At 39.1% G+C, this 23,832-nt stretch overlaps 1 protein-coding gene across 5 annotated transcripts in view; it reads left to right on the forward strand.

The window, feature by feature from the left end:
- The first annotated feature begins 2,298 nt into the window (after positions 1-2,298).
- Anapc5 (anaphase promoting complex subunit 5) overlaps positions 2,299-23,832 on the forward strand; it is a 39,748-nt gene continuing 18,214 nt past the window's right edge. For 2 of the 5 annotated variants that reach the window (XM_015502478.2, XM_015502479.2), the window contains exons 1-7: positions 2,299-2,618; positions 6,686-6,765; positions 7,674-7,783; positions 8,674-8,866; positions 15,183-15,249; positions 18,334-18,435; positions 20,043-20,233. In XM_015502478.2, the coding sequence (XP_015357964.1) occupies positions 7,684-7,783; positions 8,674-8,866; positions 15,183-15,249; positions 18,334-18,435; positions 20,043-20,233 (653 nt within the window). In that variant the 5' untranslated portion in view covers positions 2,299-2,618; positions 6,686-6,765; positions 7,674-7,683. Of the gene's footprint in view, positions 2,619-6,674; positions 6,766-7,673; positions 7,784-8,673; positions 8,867-15,182; positions 15,250-18,333; positions 18,436-20,042; positions 20,234-23,832 lie in introns of all 5 variants that reach the window. The other 3 variants (XM_015502481.2, XM_015502482.2, XM_048785578.1) reach the window with 2 other exon arrangements.

Below are 23,832 nucleotides of genomic sequence, written 5' to 3' on the forward strand. Positions count from 1 at the left end.
AAAAAAAAAAAAAAAAAAAAAAAAAAAAAAGAATGACTTGGAAATCTTACCAAGTAGTAAAATTGTTCAGGATTTTGTAAAATTATTTGGCTCTTTACATTTGTTAAGTGTCTCTATTTGGGATTTTCAGGTTGGACAGATGTTTATTCCACAAATATCTTTTGTCAAACTTCATTTAATTCTATGTACAAAATGCAAAAAGATCTTGAGAGAGCTGCGAATTTGTAACTCTGCTTTTTTCATAAAAGGGAGAGGGAATAAAACTGAGGCAAAGAAAGAGATTATTTAAATATTTAATTCCTTGCAAAAAGCCAGCATGAGTTCTCAAGATATAGAAGTTAGCTTCCATCAATGGCTTTCTTTCTCTGTTTTTCAGCCCATAGGTATCTCCCTCCCAAGAGCATGGGGAACTGAAGCTCCAAACCCCAGTTCCTGTGTCTTGAAGAAAGAAAACTTAAAGTCAGACACGAAAAGTCAAGCAAGGGGGCTGTGGCTGGGGCTGTGGCTCAATGGCAGAGCACTTGCCTTGCACATGGGAGACACTGGGTTTGATCCTCAGCACCACATAAAAATAAATAAAATAAAGATATGGAAAAATAAAGATTTAAATCAAAAAGAAGAAGAAGAAGAAAGAAAGAGAGAAAGAAAGAAAGAAAGAAAAGTCAAGCAAGGGAATTTTATCATAAATGAAAGGCCTGAGCAAAGAATACTCTGAGCTGAGAACCAGTAAGGAAACCACGCTGCCTCCAAATTTATTGCTGTTTCATGCTAGCCTTGAGAGCCAGGGTTTCACCTTCCACAGTGTTTGTCAATCAGACTTGTAACTCCTCTTTCACATCCAGCAGGGGAGGCTTGGACCAACTGGGGTCTTCTCTGGAATTGTCATGGTGACCTTCCTATTCAGGGGGACTTCATACAAGTCAATTCTATATTAATGTGGGTGCTGGGGTCAATGACCAGGCAGACTTCATCTTCACAATCTTGCACCATTAATAAAATTTCCCTTCTGAAATACACTGAGAAACCCATGGCCATAAATCCTAATTTTTCAATGACCTCCTATTAGGTCCTTAGGCCAAATTAACTTCATTTTGAAAATCAGCATCTGCCCTCCTGCAAAGAGTCCCTAACTACCGAAAACACAGCAAAGACGCCAGGTAACACTCTCAGGACCAGAGGGGTTAATTTTTAACTACCCCATTGTACTTGACTAAATAGTTAAGAGGTTTTTTTTTTTTCCAGCAGGCTATTGAGCCTTGAAGAAGGGCAGCCTGGCAGATATTCTCTGTTGATAAACCTCTGCTTGAACTCAGCTGTCTCCCGTGGATATTTGCACCAGCTACACTAACCTCTGTGGACCCTGCCAGAAGTTAGCCCCATCGATCTATTTTTCTCCAGGTATTTCTTAATTGTTTCCCTTTATTTATGCGCAGGTTAGTACACCTGTTGTTGTTCTACAAGTTACTCCATTGTTCATTAAAGGCAATTTCAAAGAAACCTGTGACCCTGCTATATTGTTTTGCATTTCACTGCTCATTACTAACATCTGGATTCATAAACAAATAGGATTCAGACAACAAAAGCTGGGCACAAGTATATGCTTGTGTGTAGCCAAAGTAGAATTAATACATCCTTTTTTCTTTCAAGGGGCATAAAAACTATTAGGAATGGTAAATGATTAGTAATAATAATTCAGGTTGGAGAGAACCAAATGTCTTGAGAAGTGCAGATGAAGGGAAATTATGAAAACTGGGATTGAAAATATTGGCTGGAGTTGCTTTTGGAGGATTTTGAATGCCACATTATTAAGTTTGTAGTTTATTAGGCAAGGTTATTCTTTATGTTCTATTTCACGTAAGGACATATTATGTAACCTGACTTGGCTGGGTGCAAATGGCATTTGTGAAATACTGAAAAAAAAACATGGTAGGCACGTGATCAGCCACTGAGCTATAGCTCCAGCCCCAGCCCCAAGCCCAGCTAATTTCAATTGTTTCTAAACACATCCATTTCAAAATCGAACTTGAACTGCTTTCAAATTGAATGAACAAATGGGCAGCCTCTCAATCCTTTCAGTCTGGGACAATAAGCCCCAACTCTTCTTTACAATTCTTGTTTTCTGCCCATGTTGACCCGGAATCTGCTCTCCTTTGGCAACTGTTTCCGTAGGGAATCAGTCACCTGATGCACCATATTTGCCCCACCCTCACTGTACCACTGGATATCCTGATTGGTGATAGCCTTCCCCTGTGCTCTATGATTGGCCGACCGCATGCCGCTGAGAGCTAGGATGCCAGTTTCCTGAAATACGGGCTGGCGGGCGGAAGTGAAGGCCCGCTTGAGGTATGCCGTGAGGCGCCGGCTGGGCGCTGCGCGTGGCGGGTCTCCGAGACTTAGTCTCGGAGGGCCGCCATGGCCAGCGTCCACGAGAGCCTCTATTTCAATCCAATGATGACCAATGGAGTGGTGCACGCCAACGTGTTCGGCATCAAGGACTGGGTGACGCCATATAAGATCGCGGTACTGGTGCTGCTGAACGAGATGGGCCGCACGGGCGAGGGCGCGGTCAGCCTCCTGGAGCGGCGGAAGCTCAACCAGCTACTCTGCCGCTGCTGCAGGTGAGGGGCGCCCACTAGCTCCTGCTCATTTAGCAAACTTAGTGTACATCTGCTCTGTGCAGGACACTGCCCTTGTTCTGGGGACACGGGGTTCATCAAGTACTCTTTCTGCCTTAGAGGAACGTGAAAAAATAAAGGTAGTAAATCCCGCCAACTAACACTTGATGAGCGTTTAGTAGGGGCTAGGCGCCTTACGCGCATTATTTTGCAGGTTCTCGTCTGGCCACCAGTATTATCTGAGTGACGGGGGGAGAGGTATCATCTTAGATCTTCTGTAAAGTGGAGCTACACAGTCCTGAGCTTTGCAGAGACGGAGATGAATCATACAGGCTGAGTTACCTTAGGGGACCATAATAAGTAGTAATAACGATATAAAACTAGTGACGAGCAAAGACTGAACATTTATTGTGTGTTCAGCACTTCACATACCCTATTTCATTTTCCAGATTCACGCCACGGAGCTCCACAACTTAACTAGCTGTCACTTGAGCAAGTTCCTTAACGCTTTCAGTTTTATATCAGTTGTGTTTTGTTTTTTTTTTTGTGGTGCATGCGAGGCAAGCACTCTACCAACTGAGCTATATCCCAGCCCCTCAATTGTAGTTTTTTCCATGTATTTGTGTGTTTATGTGATTGATGTCTGTTTCCTCACTAGATTGTATCCGAACACAATACTTGCCCTGTTTTATTCACCCTTGCATTCTCCAAAGCCTTGTAAAGTGCCTGAGAAGTTATTCCTGGAAGGAATGAAATGTGATTCCCCCCTCCTTTTTTTTTTGTACCAGGGATTGAACCAAGAGATGCTTAACCACTGATCCATATCCTGAACCCTTTTTGAAATTTTATTTTGAGAAAGGATCACACTAAATTGCTGCAGGCTAGGGCTGGGGATGTGGCTCAAGTGGTAGCGCGCTCGCCTGGCATGCGTGCGGCCAGGGTTGGATCCTCAGCACCACATACAAACAAAGATGTTGTGTCCACCGAAAACTAACTAACTAACTAAATAAATAAATATTAAAAAAAAAATGCTGCGGGCCTTGTTGCTGAGGCTGGCCTCAAACTTGCTATCCTCTTTACATAGACTCCTGAGTCCTGGGATTACAGGTGTGCACCACCACACCCAGCCTGATTTACTTTTTTTTTTTGCTTTTGGTACTGAGGATTGAACCCAGGGGTGCTTAATCACTGAGCCACAACCCCAGCCCTTTTTAATTTTATTTAGAGACAGGGTCTCTCTGAGTTGCTAAGTGCCTTACTAAGTTGCTGCGGCTGACTTTGAACTAACAATCCTGCCTCAGCCTTCAAAGCTGCTGGGATTACAGATATGCACCACTGCACCCAGTTTGATTTGCCCTTTTTTAGAGAAGATGGAATGTTAAGCTCATGGACCTTGAAGTACGAGCAATTGTTTGTTGAGGAATAGTGGTGACAGAAACAGATCTGCGCCTGGGCCTCTAAATGATGAGATCTTAAGTGATAAACTTAACAAAATTATACTGAATTGCATTTTTGCCACATAGTATACTTTATAAGGGGTTCGAAAATCCATCACAGCTGGGCATGGTGTTGCTGGTCTGTAATCCTAGCTATTAAGGCAGGAGGATCATGAGTTTGAGGCCAATTTAGTGAGATCCTGTCTCAAAAAATAATAATAAAAGAAGGGTTGAGGCTAGCTCAGTGATAAAGCATCTCTGAATTTAATCTTCAGTACCACAGACACACAAAATATCCCTTCACCTGAATTTGTGGGGGAGGGGAACTGGAAAAGGTGGCAACCTAGGACATAGTGCTTAAGTGTCTTGCTTAGTTAAATAAAAGGGACAGCATAGTTAAATAAAAGGGAGAGCATCTCTATAACTTGTTGGCTGTAGTCTTATCCACATTACTATTACTATAAGTGCATTTCTCCCTGTTCTTTAAATAAAAGTGAAAATACTAAAATTAGTAAGAACAGAAAAGTAGCAATAATCCTGGTATCTTAAATCCCGTCTTCCTGCCTTAGCATATGTTGTGTCCCCGCCTCCCCCCCCCCGGAATTTTTTCTGATTCCTTGCTTGGCTAACTACTATGTAGTTTTAATCAAAGTTTATACATAATTCTTCTAGTAACAGCTCCTTTATTACTGTTTGACTTTTTTCAGTTGTGCTGGGAATTGAACCCAGGGCCTTGTGCATGCAAGACAAACACTCTACCAACTGAGCTTTATCCCCAGCCTCCAAATTTTAAATTGTAACCACTCAAGTAATGCACAAAGGTGTCTTGTAAAAACTTTATTTAATAGAAAAATCAATGGAAAGGGGCTGGGGATGTGGCTCAAGTGGTAGCGTGCTCGCCTGGCATGCGTGCGGCCCGGGTTCGATCCTCAGTACCACATACAAACAAAGATGTTGTGTCCGCCAAAAACTAAAAAAAAAAAAAAAATTAAAAAAAAAAAATCAGTGGAAAGATGATAATTCTGCATGCCTTCCAATTCTTTTCCTTTCCAAAAATTATCATTATAAACATTAATTCATCTGCTGAGTAACACTTTGGAATGGATCTTTCTAGATGTCTAGATGCATATGATTATAGGTATATATAAATATATGTGTGTGCTTTTAATTTCATTTTGCTTTTTTTGGTATAAATTCTACTTCTATTCCACAGCTTGCTCCTTTCACTTAACAAGTCTTGAAGATATTTTCATGTCAGCACATTTGAATATTCTTTTTAATGATTGCAGTATATTTTATAGTAAAATAAGCAACATAGTTTAACTTTTTATTATAATGAATTAAGTCTTTTTTTTTTAACTTACAGGTTCTTTTCAGTTTTTCTTCATTTCAAACAATGTGTGCCAAATATAACTTCCCCTGAAGTAGATTTGCTGGATTATCCACATCTAAACTTGGTGTATACACTGTGTTTTTGCTCAAGAAAGACTCAATGTTTGCTTTTAAAATACAACTAGATACAACTTTTTAAAAAAATGTTTATTTTTTAGTTATTGGTGGACATAGTATCTTTATTTTATGTGGTGTTGAGGATTGAACTCAGTGCCTCACACATGCTAGGCAAGCCCTCTACCTCTAAGCCACAACCCCAGCCCCTAGATTATAATCTTTTTTTTTTTGTTATAGATGGACAATATTTTATTTATTTATGTGGTGCTGAGGATCGAACCCAGTGCCTCACACATGCTAAGCAAGCGCGCTACCACTGAGCCACAACCCCAGCCCCAATTATAATCTTTTTTATTATTATTATTATTTTTTAGTTGTAATTGGACAAAAAATACCTTTATTCCATTCATTTATTTTTATGTGGTGCTGAGGATCCAACCCACGGCCCTTCGCATGCTAGGCGAGTGCTCTACCGCTGAGCCACAATCCCAGCCCCCCCCATTATAATCTTCATAGCAGAAGTTTGATGCTCTTATGGTACTTTTTTTTTTTAATATTTATTTTTTAGTTATAGGTGGACACAGTACCTTTATTTTATTTGTTTGTGGTACTGAGGATCAAACCTAGTGCCTCATGCATGCTAGGCAAGCTCTCTACCTCTGAGTCACAACCCCAGCCCCATCATGGTACTTTTAATGGTCTTAGCAAATACTGTCTGCCTGCCTTACAAGTCTGGGAAAGAATCAAATGAGATTATGTTTGTGAAAAATGGTAACTGCATTTGAATAGTGTTTTCCAGTTTACAAAGCACTTTACATTATCTTACCTGATCTTTGCTGCAAATAAGGAAGATAATTGTTATTACATCTGTTAACTAATGAAGGAAACTGGGACTCAGAAGTTAGTTTTGCTGTGATTACAGAGCTTGAAGGAAGGAATTATACATCCTCATACAATAAATTAATAAATTTCATTTTAGACTATTCTACTGACTAAAAGACAGTAAGCAATTTTGAAGTATTAGTTTAATGTTTTAGGTAGATAAGAAAAATCTGATTCGATATTTCATGTTTGAAATGATTGTTAAAGCAGAGAGGTCGATAAATGAATGTATGTTTGTAGTTCTTTGTCAGTCTACAGGTCTTTAACATTTATCTGTAATTTTCCTATTTCTCCCTTCCTCAGGGCCCAGACATTACACTGTCAAAACTATACAAGTTAATTGAAGACTCTTGTCCTCAGCTGGCAAATTCAGTACAGATCAGGTAAATTTTATTTTCTTCTGTATATAGAGAAAAGATTTCAAGGTAGATAAAAATTACAATAGGGCATGTGGTAATTAATTTTTTAAGTAAAATATGGGAGTCTAAGGCAGCAGGATGGAAAGTTTGAGATCAGTTGGGCAACTTAGACTCTTTTGCAAATAAAACATTTTTTCCCCCTAAAAATAAAACTTAAAATGGGCTGGGTTGTAGCTCAAAAATAGAGCATTTGCCAAACCTATGCAAGATCCCGTGTTCAATTCCTAGTACCACCACCAAAAAAAAAAGTTATCTTTATTCTAAGGGTTGTTTTCCTAAGTACCTTTAATGAATTTAAAAGAAAATGGATACATTAAACATACTTCTTTGCAGCCTTTTTTTTTCCTTGAAGTTTTTATTTTGTGTGGATCTACCTCATTTTTTTTTAATTGTTGCAGATAATTTTATTTTTATGGGCTGATACTTGGATAAATTTTATGATCAAGAAAACAGCAATGATGCTGGGCATGGTGGTGCATGCCTGTAATCCCAACATCTTGTGGGAGGCTAAGGCAGGAGGATTGAGAGTTCAAAGCCAGCCTCAGCAACTTAACAAGACCCTGTCTTTAAATAAAAATATTTTTAAAAAGGCGGCTGGGGATATGGCCCAGGATTGAGTACCCCTGGGTTCAATCCCTGGTACTAAAAATATATATATATAAAGAGAAAAAAAGAAAGCAGCAGTGTTACTTTTCAGAAATATGGGAGTGACGTTTCAGATTATGAAGTTTGTTTTACATGTTACTGTTTTATACAAATCTCTGAATCACCTTTAAAATAGATAACTCAGGAATATGGAAAGTGGGAAGAAATACTTCAGAAATATGGAACATGGGCCTTCCTAAAATATACACCTCACTTTTCTCATTCAGAATCAAACTGATGGCTGAAGGCGAATTGAAGGATATGGAACAGTTTTTTGATGACCTTTCAGATTCTTTTTCTGGAACTGAACCAGAGGTTCACAAAACAAGTGTAGTAGGTATGAAACTCTTCTACGAAGAGCAGAGAGTATTTTCATTGAAGTGAGCAACTTTCTAAGTGACACCTTTACTTCGCTTTATCTGTGAACAAACAGTAGGGATATTAGACATGTTATGGTTTGTATTTATTGCCTTGCTGTTGAAGAATTGAATTTAAGAATAATTATGGAAAAGTACCTTCTGTTTTTTTCTGTAATAGTCAGAGTCCGAGCCTGGTTCTGGGGTTTTTAGGGTTTGCCAGCTCTTTCTTACAGTTCTCTGGATCACTTGCCTGCATTGTGCAACTGTAAGTGAGGGTCACCAACCAAACTTACGAAGAGAGGTAAGTAAAAATATATTATTGTTAACAGTATATAAAATGCAGATATATATATATATATATATATATATATATATATTTTTTTTTTTTTTTTCAAAGCTTTTCTGTTAGCTTTGTATCCATGCTCCATCTCTCTGGGTTTTTTTTGCATGGTAATTTTTATATTACTCAACATCAGGTATTTGTTGATCTCCTCCTTTGTTCCAGGCTCTGGATATACAAGGTAGACATTGATTTTTCTTTAATGGAGATGATGTTTTGGTGGGGGAAACCAGATGTTAAAAAGTAAAGAAATAAATAAGATGATTCAGATATTTAAAACAACCATAAAGAAACTAAAATAGAGACTGTGAGGGATGAAAATGGAGTAACTGGGATGGGAGGACTGAGCCCCAAATAAGGAAAGATGAGCTTTGTAAGAATGAGGGAAGAACATTCCAGGAGGAGGAAACAGCACCTGCAAGTGTCTCTTTGGTTCTTGTGAAGGAAGGATTGTGCCACATAGTCATTGGTATCCTGTAGCTGGATTTCAGTTAATGCTTTCATCTTGTCTGTGGTCTTATTTTTTAGGTTTATTTCTGCGTCACATGATCTTGGCCTACAGTAAACTTTCTTTCAGTCAAGTGTTTAAACTATACACTGCCCTTCAACAGTACTTCCAAAATGGTGAGAAAAAGACAGTGGAGGATACTGAGATGGAACTGACAAGTAGAGAGGAAGGAGAAAGAAAAATGGAAAAAGAAGAACTTGATGTGTCCGTAAGGTAACTGAAATTATCCAGTTTCAATGTGTTGTTTCTTTTCTGGGAGGCTGTGACTGGTAGCATTCATTATATCAAAGTGAATTAACAATCATTAATTTAGTGAAATTTTATTGAATGCCTCCTAAGGTTTAGGCATTGGGCAGGTGGTATCACTGCTCACCTAGTTGTTCAGATTTGAAACTAGCGATATCCTTTGTTCCTCCCTATCCTTCACCCTGAAATTTAGTCCCTCTGCAGGTCCATTCAATCCTTCCTTCCCAGCATGCTCTGATCATGTTTGTGTCTCTCATCACCACTAATGCCCTGAGAGTCAAGTACCAGATCTCTACTGCACGTCTTCACCAGCGTCCTCACTGGTCTCTTGTTTCTCTACAGTCCATCTTCACCCAGTTCCTAGGAAACCTGTAAGAGTGTGAATCAGGTCATTGCACTCTTCTGTCCCAAACCCTTCATTGGTTGTTCTTGGAATTCAGAGACAGAAATCCCAGTTTGCCATGGCTCCAGGCCTGCCTGATTTAGCCTTGCACTCTTCTCCAATCTCTTGCTCTTTCTCTCCCCTCGGCTCTCAGCAGTCTCACTGGCTTTCTTTTGTTTTTTTTTCAGTACTCCAGACCAGTGTGTCACAGGTTTCTTGGAATGTTCTTTCTTGATTTTTCACCTGATTTTTTTCATATTACCATCCAGAATTCAGCTCCCATGTCCTCAGACAGGCCTTCCCTGACCAGGTATGAGTCTCCCCCATCCCAAACACTTTCAGCTTTACTTCTTTCATCGTTCTCATCACCAGGTAGCCATTTATTTATTTATTTATTTTTTAGAGAGAATTTTTTAATATTTATTTTTTAGTTCTCGGCGGACACAACATCTTTGTATGTGGTGCTGAGGATCGAACCTGGGCTGCACGCATGCCAGGCGAGCGCGCTACCGCTTGAGCCACATCTCCAGCCCCACCAGATAGCCTTTTAAAAATTTTCTTACTTGTTTAACTCTTTCTCCTGCCTTCTCACACCTTTAGAGCTAAAAACTTTCTCTGTCTTGTTTCACCATATTTTCCCCTGTGCTTAGCATAGTGTCTTTACAGTGCTTATCATAGTGTCTGCGAATATGTGGTGGATGGAGGCAGCAGAGAGTCAAAATATATAGTCCATTGCCCACGCTGGTAATTGACCCAGGAACACATTTTTTTATTGACTTCTTTCCTTTTGCTGTCATACTTGCCCTCTCCCCAGGCACTGGTACCTGGGACCACCTTCCACATGAACTACTTGCACTTGAAGGTGAAAGCATTTATGTATTGGTGTGCACACAGAGATATTCCATGCTCTCAAGGAGCCTACAGTCTGGTGAGGAAGACTCAGAGTAAACAAATGGTATAATACAGTGAGGGCAGAGCTCTGAGGGCAGTGAGCCCCTCCTGCCCTAAGTAGGCTGGCTAGCCCCCTGAATGGTGAGGGATGACATTGTGTATTGACAAGAATGCTTCCCTTCCGTCTCTGAGAGGCCTGTGTACTGTCATGTGATTTGTTCACCGTATGCTGGGACCAAGAAGAAAGTAGTACTAGTTAGTGCTTCTGAAAACTCTCTTCTCCCCAGATGCTTGCAAGTGCTTCTTGCCTAGTGGAAAGAATGCAGCTTAGGGCTGAGTCTGGCTGAGGAACCACACCGTTGAGTTTGGGTGCTGGCTTCTCTGCTTACTCCCTCTGAGACCCTGGGCAGATTACTCACCTTCTCTGTGCTTCAAATTCCTCATGTACGAAATGGGGCTCATACCACCTCAGAAGAGTGTTAGAATAATTAAATTAGTTTATATTATATTAAGTATTTAAAACTATGGTTAGTAAATAGTGTTCATAAATGTTAATTATTATTATTCCAACTTCTCTTTCAGTCAATTCCCCTAAGCAGTGCCTCTATGCTATAGTGTAATCCTTGTTCTGGTACTTTGTTTGCTTAGAGTAGGGAAGCATCACTTCTTTGGAAATGTTAATTTAGACTTTTCATGTTTTATTTTGGCTTTTTCTTAAATTGGTCTGATTTAATTAGTTTTTGTTGGTTGATGCACCGGGTATTAACACCAGGAGTGCTTTTACCACTGAGCTGCCCTTTTTATTTTTATTCTATGACAGGCTCTGGATAAATTGTCCGGGCTGGCCTTAAACTTTGGCTCCTCCTTACCTCAGTCTCCTGAGTTGTTGGGATTACAGATGTATGCCCTCTGTGCTAATTCAATTAGGTTTAACTACATCTTTTTGTTGTTTTTCCCGATTTAAGAATTTATGGCGGGGGTGGGATTGTGGCTCAGAGGTAGAGTGCTCGCTAGCATGCGTGAGGCACTGGGTTCAATCCTCAGCACCACATAAAGTAAAATAAAGACATTGTGTCCACCTATAATTAAATAATAATAATATAAAAAAAGAATTTATGGGGCTGGGATTGTGGTTTAGCAGTAGATTGCTTGCCTAGCACATTCGAGGCCCTGAGTTCGAACCTCAGCATTACATAAAAATAAAATATATTGTGTCCAACTACCACTAAGAAATAAATATTAAAAAAAAGAATTCATTTATGAACATAATAATTACTATAAAGGTATGTTTTCAGAAAATAGTATACCTTTAGGAAACTGAATTTCATCATGAAAATTAAAGAAGTATTATTTGAACATAAATACAAGTACTATTCTTTGTCCAAAACATTATTTTGCTAGAGAATTTTTTTAAAGCCTCTTTTTTTAATATTTATTTTTTAGTTGTAGTTGGACACAATACCTTTATTTAATTTATTTATATATGGTGCTGAGGATAGAATCCAGGGCCTTGTTGCGCTAGACGAGTGCTCTACTGCTAAGCCACAACCCCAGCCCCTAGAGAATTTTTTTTTAACTGTATGAGAAGGAAGATTTCAGTTTTTTCTTTCTGTGATTTTTTTTTGTGTGTGTGCTGGGAATTGAACCCAATGCCTCATGTATACCAGGCAAGTGCTCTAGCCCTTTTGTAATCTTTTCTAATGTTTTATTGCATTTTGAGAAAGTCTTTTCTTCCTTCCTTCCTTCCTTCCCTCCCTCTTGTTCTTATAATTATTAGAATATTTTTAACACTTTTCAGGGAAATAATTTTTCTTGCTTTAGAAATTTGTATTCAAGTTAAAAAGGTAAAAAATATGCACATTAAGTAATATTGCATAGCTTGCTGATTTCCCATTTCACAATGAAATTATTCCTGTTTGAAAATGAGAATACAACTGTTAGTTCAGCAGTGAGGAGATAAATATTCAGTCAATAAATGTTTACCAAGTGTCTTGAAAATCCATTTATGAAAGAAATAGCCTGAGAGTTAGTGTGTGTGTTTTGTGGGTTGCTGTTACTATGCTGCAGTTCTTGCATACTGCACTAGAAGAGACCTGTGGGGTTGCACCACATGAGCTTGTCATGAAGGTTGGTAGGCTGCAGGCTAGTCCAGCCACCTCTTCTGTGGGCTTTTACAAGAGCCTCACAAATGTAGGAATTCTCTAGTATTTCATCAGTGGCTTAATGTCAGTCTCCCAAACTCATTAATTTATTCAACAAGTATTTATTGGATGCTTCTTGTGAAGGCACTGTGGGGCACTGTGCTAGATGCTGTGTGTCTTCAAAGAAAGTCCCTCTCCTTATGTAGTTATGTGGGATTGAACAGATAATAGAGTATAAATATGTAGTTTCAGAGAGTGTCAACGCAGTGAAAAAATGAAATGGGAGACAGGGATATAGAGTGACTGGGGTAGGGGAGCTGTAGAGAGGACCTCTTAAGATTGGGAGCTAGGTGTCCCGACACAGGGACAAACTGATATGGATGCAGTGGAGGATAGTACAGCCTGAGCATTGGAGGTTTTATTTTTGTTTTTGTTTGGGTGCTGGAGAATGAAGCCAAGGGTGCTATACCACTGCGCTACATCTTCAGTCCTTTTTATTTTTTGTTTTGAGACAGGGTCTCAATAAATTGTTTAGGGCCTCACTAAGTTGCTGAGGCTGACTTTGAACTTGGGATCCTCCTGCCTCAGCCTCCCAAATTGCTGTGATTACAGGTGTGTGGCAACACACCCTGCCTGTTTGTTTTTTTTTTCCTTATATAATCCTCTTCAGAGTCATGTGGCAAAGGGATATTTTTCATACTTTGCTCTCAATATGAAATTTTTTTATTTGTGCAAATATGAATTTTTTTAAAAAGTCTAGATGTTTTTTGTTTTGTTTGGTTTTTCATGGCTGAGGATTAAAACCAGATTCTTGTGCGTGGTAGGAAGGTGCTCTACCACTGAACTACATCCCCAGTCCTGGAGTCAAGATTTATAATAGTATACTTCTTGTTTATCTGTTCTGTGTAATCTAAACTGCTAACAAATGGTGATTTCCAAGAAAAGGCCTCTTTCCTTCTTTTTATTGTAGAACCATCTCGTCTCTCTAGCAAGGAGTTACAAACTTTATTCATTCATTTCCCAAACATTGAGTGCCTGATGTGTGTGGAGGCACTGAGTGTACTGGGTGTTTGCCTGCAGCACAGGTGAGGAACAGCCATGGTGGTGATGCATAGGTGGCGTGATGGGCATCACTAGGAGAGGTAGGAGCTCAAGTGAGGGATGGTAGAAAGAATTCCTGGAGGTTATGACCTTTGAGTTAGTCCTGAATGATGGATGGTGTATGAAGTACAACAGTGGTTGGGAGAAGAGCACTGAGGCTGAGGAAGCAGTGGCAGTGTCTTGTTGCATTGGGGTGCCTGTAAGGGCCAGAATGTAGGTAAGAGGGAGAGGCAGGACCTAATGCACCACTCTTCCCTGGCTAAGCTTCAGTTTGCAAGGTGGTGGGAAATTCCTGAATGGCTTTACATCACAGGTGATATGGTAGATTTGCATTTTAGAAAGGAAGCTGTGTAGAATTTAGATCTGTATTTCTATATGATTATCTTGTATGAGCTTTGGCAGGTCATTCAACATCACTTTTTTTTTCCCCAATAAATTTTTATTGTAAAATACACCTGACATAAAATTTGCCATCTTAACCATCTTTCTTTTTTTTTTTTTTTTAAATATTTTTTATTTGTAGTTGGATACAATACCTTTTTTTAATTTTGTTTTTTTATGTGATGTTGAGGATCGAACCCAGGGCCCTGCACGTGCTAGGCAAATGCTTCACTGCTGAGCCATCACCTGAGCCCCATCATCTTGACTATCTTAAGTGGTAAAAAGTGTACTGACTGACATTAAGTACATTTATATAACTTGTATAACCATCACCAACATCCATCTCCATAATTTGGATTTTTGGTGTTGGGGTTGAACCCTGGGCCTCATGCGTGCTATACTTCCAGCTTCTGTAACTCTTTTTATCTTGTAAAACCTATACCTATTAAATAATAACCCTTTGGGGCTGGGGATGTGGCTCAAGCGGTAGCGCGCTCGCCTGGCATGCGTGCGGCCCGGGTTCGATCCTCAGCACCACATACAAACAAAGATGTTGTGTCCGCCGAAAACTAAAAAATAAATATTAAAAATTCTCTCTTTCTCTCCCTTCCTCCCTCCCTCTCTCACTCTATCTTTTAAAAAAAAAAATAAAATAAAAATAAATAAATAAATAATAACCCTTCATTCCACCTTCCCCCCAAGTCCCTGGCAACTACTATTCTGCTTTTTACTATTTTGATGATCCTATGTACCTCATGTAAGTGAAATCATACGGTATTGGTCTTTTTTTTTTTTTGGTACTGGGGGGAAAAAATAAAGGGGCAGTTGACCACTGAGCCACATCCCCCAGCCCTATTTTGTATTTTATTTAGAGACAGGGTCTCACTGAGTTGCTAACCACCTCGCTTTTGCTGAGGCTGGCTTTGAACTGTGATCCTCCTGCCTTAGCCTCCCAAGCTGCTGGGATTACAGGTGTACATCACTGCTTTCAGCTGGATTGGTCTTTTTTGATTGATTTATTTCATCAATCCATGTTGAGGCACATGCCAGAATTCCCTTTTTAAGGTTGAATAACATTTCATTGTGTGTACATGTTATATTTTGTTTATCTGTCTTAGGACACTTGGGTTGCCTCCATGTTTTGACTGTAGTGAATAATGCCAGTATGAGCATGGGTGTGCAAATATCTGCTTGCGTGAGTCCCTCCTTTCAGTTCTTTTGGGTGTATAGCTGGAAGTGGAATTGCTGGATCATTTTGCGATTACATGTCTGAGAAGATGGAATTATTTTAAAGTTTTTGGACTCTTTATGCAAAAATCTTTATGATTTTGTAAATGTTGTCATTTTTACTCTTGTTTAATTTATTACTATTTTTGTTGTTTTCCAGAGAAGAAGAGGTATCTTGCAGTGGTCCGCTATCTCAAAAACAAGCGGAATTTTTTCTTTCTCAGCAGGTATGTTAATTCTGCAAATTATCATGAAGTTTTAAAGATTTTTGTGACATTCTGTATTATGGCATATGCCTGTGATGTTGAGAGGTTTAGTAGTGAATCTGCATTATCCTTGACCTTTTCCACCAACAGTGTAGTTGTAGCTATGTATCTCTTATTTTTTGTGATTTTATTTTTGTATTAACATTATAATGCAGGTTCCTTTAGTAATGGTATGTGCCCAGAAACACACGAGTTAGAAGATGTGCTTCCCTTCTCCCAACGTTTGTTTTTTATGGACATTTTTCATATATTAAAAATGTCAAAAAAAATTATAAATACCCGTAAGCCCATTACCTGTATCCCACAGTTAATATTTTCTTGTGTTTACCAAATACTTACCTATCTTTTAGCCAATTATAAATATTTACCCATCCTCTATCTGATTTCATCTTTATTTTTTTGCAGTACTAGGGATTGAATCTAGGGACACTTTACAGCTGAGCTACATCCCTAGGCCTTTTTATTTTATATTTTTTATTTTGAGACATAGTTCACTAAATTGCCCATGCTGGCCTCAAACTTGTGACCCTCCTGCCTCAGCTTCCCAAATTGCTGGGGTTTCAGGCCTGTGCAGCCACACCCAGCTTTATCTTATTTTTGATGTATTACAAGTTGCAAACACCAGTATACTTTAATATAAGCATTTCTTTTTTAATATGCCTTTTTATTATTATTATTGTTGTTGTTATTATTATTGTTATTTTGACTTTTTTTTTAGTTGTAGGTGGACACCGTATTTTTATTTCTTTTTTATGTGGTGCTAAGAATCGAACCCAGTGCCTCATGCATGGTAGACAAGCACTCTACCACTGAGCCACAACCCCAGCCCAGATACAAACATTTCTTTTTGCTGCTTTTGAGCCACATGTTTTCATTTTCTTGGTAATGTAAGCTGAACATTTTTCTTCTGTTATTTTCAGTATAGAATTTTTATTTTTCGTCCTATTTTTCTAGCTTTTTTGGATTTTGTTAATTTCTTTGTGGTTAGGTGCAGTGGTACATGCCTGTAATTCTAGTGATTTGGGAGGCTGGGTCAGAGGGATGGCAAGTTTGAGACCCTTGTCTCAAAGAATGAAAAGGGTTAGGGATGTGGCCCTGTGGCAAAGCACTCCTGGGTTCAATACCCAATACCCCCATACTCCCCAAAAGTTTTTTTTCTGCAGGAAGATATGACATTTAGATCTAGATAAAATTTATGTACTCACTTCTGCAGGTTAATTTCAGACAGGTTAGAAAAGCTCACCTACACAGTGGTTAACTCTAAGGAAAAAAATGCTTGTCAGTTGGATCCTCCTCTCCCCCTCACATCTCATTACATTACAGATGGATTAAAGAGTTAAATGTGAACGCTTAAAGCTATAATTAGAACAGTAGGAACTACATATTAACTTTTAACTGATCTGGGTGGGGAAAGACTTTCTAAACATAAAAGCAGGGGAAGAAAACAAATAGAAGATCATTTGCTTTTTCAGCATAAAAATTAATGTCTTTGTGTCATAGCATGTTCTAACAAAATTAGAAGGCAAGCAACAAAATGTAAAAGCATTTGCAATAAATGTGAGTGAAAGGGCTGGGGATGTGGCTCAGGCGGTAGCACGCTCGCCTGGCATGCGTGCGGCCTGGGTTCGATCCTCAGCACCACATACAAACAAAGATGTTGTGTCTGCTGAGAACTAAAAAATAAATATTAAAAAAATGTGAGTGAAAGGGAATACCTTTTCTTTAGAAACCATTTTCAGACTATTTGATGATGAGACAGTTTAAAATGTTAATATTTTATGAACAGGAAGTAAAATTATGTCATATTCTAATCTTGTTAAAAATGTGTTATGCATGCGTATCCACTTATGAGCACACACATTCATAATCTCATACAGGAAAAAATAGGATAAAATACATTAGAGTATTAATATTAATTTTGTGTGGTTGGATTATAGATTTTTCTTCTGTACCCTTTCCATAGTTTTGGAATTTTCTATAAATGATATAATGAATTAAAAGTGGAATGAGAAATTGCTACTACTTATGCAAAAACTAGACAAAATTGGAATAAATTGTCTATAAACTCATTAAGCATTTAGTTTGAAACTAGTTTTCTACACATGCATTAGCTTTGCATCACTGTAATGAAATAACTGACATAGGCTGCTTAGGAGGTAAAGAGAGGTTTATTTTGGGCACAGTTTGGGAGTTTCAAGTCCAAGATCAGGTGGCCCCATTGGTTTGGGATTCTAGTGAGGGGTGCACATCCTGGTAGGAATATATGCTGGTGATCACGTCTCTCACCAGAAAACAGAGACTGAGGAAACAGACTGAGAGACCAATATTCTACTGTCCTTTTCAAAGGAATGCTCTGAATGACCTAAGTCATTCATAGGCCTTGTCTTTTAAAGGTTTTCCTGCAGCATTGCCAACCTGGGGACCAAGGCTTTAACACGTGGACATTTAACATCCAAACTATTGCAACATGATTTGTATAATTGTTATTGATATTACCCATAAGAAACAACTAGGGTGGGATGGGGACCTGGATATCACAGGGCACTTTGCAAGTAAGCACTGGAGTTAGAAGGATAAGTAAACACTTTGCATGCCTGGAAGGAGCTTTTACTTTCTGGGAAGGGTCAGACTGGCCATTTTAATGTACTCTATTAGGTGCTACAGGAAGGGAAAGTACAGAAGGCTTGTAAGATCTCGCCTAGTCTAGAAAGTGATAGAAACAAGTAGCTGAAATCTAAATTGGGACCTGGAGGGTGAGCTAGATGTGGGCATAGTTGGCTAGACCTGGGAAGGGTGTGCAGGTGGGGAATGGTGTTCAGGACACTTGGTGTTTTGAGGAGAGGAAGCAGCCATGTGGATGGTGAGGAGGAGAATGTGTTCCAGTCAGGCCCTGGAGTGAGGGCAGAAGGCAAGGACTGAGGAGACCAGGACTGGACCTTAAGGACTCTCTGTGGAAAAGAAAATCATCAAGTGATGCTAGTTAGTATGTATTTTCATGTGTTAATTAACCATATCTTTTTACTGAGTTGACATTTTAAATTTCAGGCTTCTTTGTTAAAGAATGATGAGACTAAAGCCCTCACTCCAGCTTCCTTGCAGAAAGAATTGAACAACTTGTTGAAATTTAATCCTGATTTTGCTGAAGCGGTGAGTCTTTTCTGGAATTTGTTGCTGAGATGGAAGAAGGTCAAGGCTGTTTGGTATATTAAATAGCCACACAAATGAGGATCAATATTAACATTGGCCTAAGTTCTTGAAAGAATATTGACAAGAAACAGCACAAGTTGCAAAGCTCCTCCCACCCTCACCTAGCTGTAGGGCATTGCTTAGCTTTTGATGTTCTTTCATTTGTCATCTCTCTGATGATGTGAGCTTTGGACAGATGATGATAGAATAGACTGACCAAAAAAAAAAAGAAAAAGAAAAAAAAGATGGGCTGGGGATATAGCTCAGTTGGTAGAGTGCTTGCCTTGCATGCACAAGGCCCTGGGTTCCATCCCCAGCACCACCAAAAAAAAAAAAAAAAGAAAAAGAAAAAAGGTTTGGGGGCTGAAAAACTCTTTTCCTCAGCATTTTTTTTTTTTTTTATTGTTGTTGTTACTGTTTGTTTTTTACTAGGGACTTGAACATAGGGGTTCTTAACCACTGAGCTACATCCCTAGCCTTTATTATTTTGTATTTTGAGACAGGGCCTTGTAAGTTGCTGAGGCTTTCCTTGAATTTGTGGTCCTCCTGCTTCAGCCTCCTGAATTGCTGGGATTATAGGTGTGCTCTGCTGCGTCCATTTATGAACATTTTTATCACCCCCTTATTTCACCCCATACTAGGGATTAAACCCAGGAGTGCTCTACCACTGAGCTACATCCCAGCCCTGTTTATATTATTCTGAGACAGAGTCTTGTTGCATGCCCAGACTGCCTCAAACTTGTGATCCTCTTGCCTCAGCCCCGCAAGTTACAGGGATTACAGGCGAGCAACATCATATCTAGCTGTTTTTTCCTTAAATTTTAATAATTTAATTCCTTGGGATTTTTAACTCTGAAAATTTTTCTTCACTAAGTTTGACTTAGTATCTGGGTTTGACATCAGAGTTTATTTATATGTGGAAATATGCCCATTTTTCTTTGTTGTAAATTAGCAAGAAGTTTGATTCAGTGATTCAAAATAAAAGAAAGTAATGAATTTTAATTTCAGTAACTCACTGTGTTTTAATTTGGGCATTTAGAAAAATCAGTTTTGTACTTTGCAATGAATTTAGATTTTAAGATATTTAGATTTGAGCTCACAGTGTTCCTCAATACCTGAACTAGGTGAGGCCTGCTGCCCTTGTGTGTCATTCATGGATCCTAATGCAATCAGAAGCCTAATGGATGTGTGTTTAGGATAAAATTGACACAAACAGTAATGGCACTTCCAATTTTTATTCGTGGACTCCCTCTGGAGCAACTGTGCTAGCTCCTATTGAGAAAAAATAAGATAAATCTTGACTTTTCTCAAGGGTAGGGGAAATAACAGGTGTCCAGCCCATGGTGCTCTCCATAATAGTATTCCAGCAGAGGAAGAGCAACTTTTTAAAAAATGTGGAGGGGCTGGGGATGTGGCTCAGCAGTAGAGCGCTCGCCTCGCATGTGCGAGACCCTGGGTTCGATCCTCAGCATCACATACAAAAATAAACAAGTGAAATAAAGGTGTTGTGTCCAACTACAACTAAAAAATAAATATTTTTTAAAAATGTGGATTATTTCTTGTTTCAGCATTACCTTAGCTACTTGAACAACCTCCGCGTCCAGGATGTTTTCAGCTCAACACACAGCCTCCTTCATTATTTTGACCGCCTGATTCTCACTGGAGCTGAAAGTAAGAGTAACGGGGAAGAGGGCTATGGCCGGAGCTTGAGATATGCTGCTCTGAACCTGGCTGCTTTGCACTGCCGCTTCGGTCACTAGTAAGTTTATAGATTTTTTTCCATGCAGACATTGAAAAAACGATGTTAATGAGATGTGCTTTTAAAAAATATTGTATTTTTTTAAAAATAAGAAGAAAGAGAGTCTTCAACTTAATTTTTCACTGACTTCAAAGAGTAAATAGACCCTTTTGCACTGGCACAGGTTAATGAAAGCCTTTTACCTAACTAGTCCGCCCCCTGGTGTCACAATTTAGCATTACTGTCTTAGTGCCAGGCCTCTGGATTCATTACTTCTGAGAACAGCACAGCCATTCAGTGAAAAAGAAATTAGGCAATTAGGCCAGAAATCCCCAGCAGGTATTTTTGGAGGTAATAATGGGACTTTAAAAGCCATTTTTAGTATTTTCAAAAATGAATTAAATAAAAATAAGTAAAAATTGTTTCAGACAGCACCAAAAAAAAAAAAAAAAAAAAAAATGAAAAGGAAGTGTTTCCTCTATTGGATGAAAGACTGCACATGCTTGCTAAAAGCCACATGTTTGCTTCTGGATGGAGTCCAGGAAGCCAGTAAGGTGACACTGTTTTATTTTATTGCTAAGCTATACCTGTATTTTTAATGTATAAAAATAGGAAAATAAATTATTATTTAGTAAATAGAGTTAGATTTCAGTAACTCACCAGAGGCTGTTTTGGAAATGAGGAAATGATGTGAATAATGGTGAAATGTAGGAAATTACTAATTGAATGAGTTATATTGTCCCCTACACCTCACCCTGTGACTTTTTACTATTTAACAAAACTGTTGCTGCCTGTAATTCCAGCAGTTTAGGAAGCTGAGGCAAGAGGATTGTGAGTTTAAAGCCAACCTCAGCAACTTAGCGAGGACCTGAGTCAGGGAGACCTTAGTTCTAAATAAAATATAAAATAGGGCTGGGGATGTGGCTCAGTGGTTGAACACCCTGGGATTCACTCCCCATTACATCTCTGCTATAGACATCTTTGATTAGAGACATTAGGGTGTGTTAATAGAAGAATGGTATTCAAAGTTCAAGAATAAAGAAGTACCAGGAAGCACCCAGGGAATTCTGTTAATTTCTGGTTGTTAGATTTTGTTTTATTTTTTGGTACTGGGGTCTGAACCCAGGGCACTCTACCACTAAGCTACATCCCCAGGTCTTTCAAACTTTTTTATTTTTTAGTAGGGTCTTGCTGAGTTTCCCAGGCTGGTCTCAAACCTGAGATTACAGACACATGCCACCATGTCCTTCCTGGTTGTCAGGTTTCAAAAGAGATGTAGACAAGCTAGAGCTTGTGGGGGGGACAGTCTTTCAGTATTGAGACATTTAAAGCTAGGACACATGAATAACGTGGGAAGGATGTAAGAACATTTAGCCTGGAGAAAATGTTAGCCAAGTATCTGTTAACATCTTCAGGTAGTGAAAGGTCATGTGAAAAAGATTTGGATTGATTGAGATGTGGCTGCCAGATAAGGTTGAAAGCTGGTGAGCACCAGGTAAGGGTGTAGTGCTTCATTTTATGTAGATGCCAGGTGCAGTGGTTCCAGCTACTTGAGAGGCTGAGTGAGACCTTGGCTCAAAAAATGAAAAGGGGCTGGGTATGTAGCTCAGTGATTGAGTACTTGCCTACCATGTGTGAGGCCTTGATTTTAGTTCCCACAATGGAGGGGGTGCAAATTTCTCTATATAGAACTTCCTGATAAAGGTGTTAGTGGGGTACTCAGGCTTAGGCCAGGAATGTCATCAAGGGAATTCAAACAGCAGATTGATACTTGGAAATGTTTAGGATACTCCAAACTCCCTTATTTTGTGACATTCCATAATACTTTATAATAATTAATTTTTCTTTGCCTAGCTTTAATAACCACTTGATTAAGGTCTGTCTTGTATTTTCTTTTTTGTGGTGCTGAGGATAGAACCCTTAGTGTCCTGTGTGTGATGGCACTCCCTCTACCACTGAGGTACATTCCTGCAGCAAGGACCTTTCATTATTTTATATATTCATAAATAATAGCAATACCATTTGTAATATTTGCCAATAATTTCTTTCTTGCTTTTTTTTTTTTTTTGGTTGGGGGAGGTTTGTAGAGATTGAACCTAGGGGTACTTAACACTGAGCCACATTTCTAGTCTTTTTCTTTTCTTTTTTTTTCAATATCTTTATTTATTTTTATGTGGTGCCGATTATCGAATTCAGTGCCTCACACGTGGGAGGCAGGCACTCTACCAGCCCCAGGCCTTTTTCTTTTTTGAGACAGACTTTCACTAAGTGGCTAAAGCTGGCCTCAAGCTTATGGTCCTCCTTTCTCAGCCTGCTCCCAAGCTACTGGGATTACAGACAAGTGCCACTACACTTGGCACCAATAACTTATTTTTGTGTTAAAAACTGCTTTCCTGCCACGTGCATCATGCCTGTAATCCCAGTGACTTGGGAGACTCAAGCAGGAAAATTCAAATTGTCTACTGACAAAGACCCTTAGCAGTTTAGTGTGATCCTGTTTTAAAATAAAAAAGGGCTGATAATATAGCTTAGCTGTAAATCATTTCTGAGTTTAATCCCCAGTATCCAAAAATAAATACATAAAGCTTTCGCTGGTGTTCAGAAATTTGTATACAGGGCTGGGGTTGTGGCTCAGTGGTAGAGCACTTGACCTTGCATGTGTGAGGCACTGGATTCAATTCTCAGCACCACATATAAATAAATGAATAAAACAAAGGTCCATCAACAACTAAAAATTTAAAAAGAAATTTGTATACAGCCTCTTAGATACAAATAATCTTTTGGTCTGCAGAATTTCTTTGTGTTTACAATATTGTCAGTGGATAGACAGCTAAAATTGGATGAATCCAAGTGAGAAAAGGAGGAATTTATTTATTTATTTATTGGGGTGGGTACCAGGGATTGGATTTAGGAGTACTCAACCACTGAGCCACACCCCAGCCCTATTTCGTGTTTTATTTAGAGACAGGGTCTCACTGAGTTGCTTACCACCTCGCTTTTGCTGAGGCTGGCTTTGAACTCAAGATCTTCCTGAGCCGCTGGGATTACAGGCGTGTGTCACCATGCCTGGCAGAGGGTTTTTATTAATGTGTCATTGTGTCATTCTTCTCAATTTACTCATGTCCAGGCATCTGCCCCCCCCCCCTTCCTATATCTATGGTCCTGTATAAATCTGTGTCACTTGACTAAAAGAATTGTGGGGATTTCTTGAAAATCTTGATCTTTATTTGTGGAGCATCTACCATGCACTAGGCACAGTTCAGCTGCTAGGGATATAGAAGTGAGAAACGAACCAACCTGTTGTGGAGCTTATCATGAAGGAGATGGACACTATAAACAGGTAGCAGCTCAGCTTTCTCTGATCTCTGTTGACCTAACATTTGAACAGAGGTTTAAAGGATTTATGGGAGTTGAGTGCTCTGTTCATGTCAGTGAAAAGAGCATGTGTAAAGGCCCCGAGGCAGGGTTTATGTGGCACATTTGAGGAGCAAACAGTGTGGTTGGAATCCTGTAAGTGAGGAGGAGGGGAATATGTTTAGGGAGCTGGCAGGATCAGAGCAGTCCTAGAAGCCAGGTAAGGACTTTGGCTTTAACTCTAAGTGACATAGAGAGCCCTTGTT

This window comes from Marmota marmota, unplaced genomic scaffold (genome assembly GCF_001458135.2).
Source record: "Marmota marmota marmota unplaced genomic scaffold, marMar, whole genome shotgun sequence".
Lineage (NCBI taxonomy): Eukaryota > Metazoa > Chordata > Mammalia > Rodentia > Sciuridae > Marmota > Marmota marmota.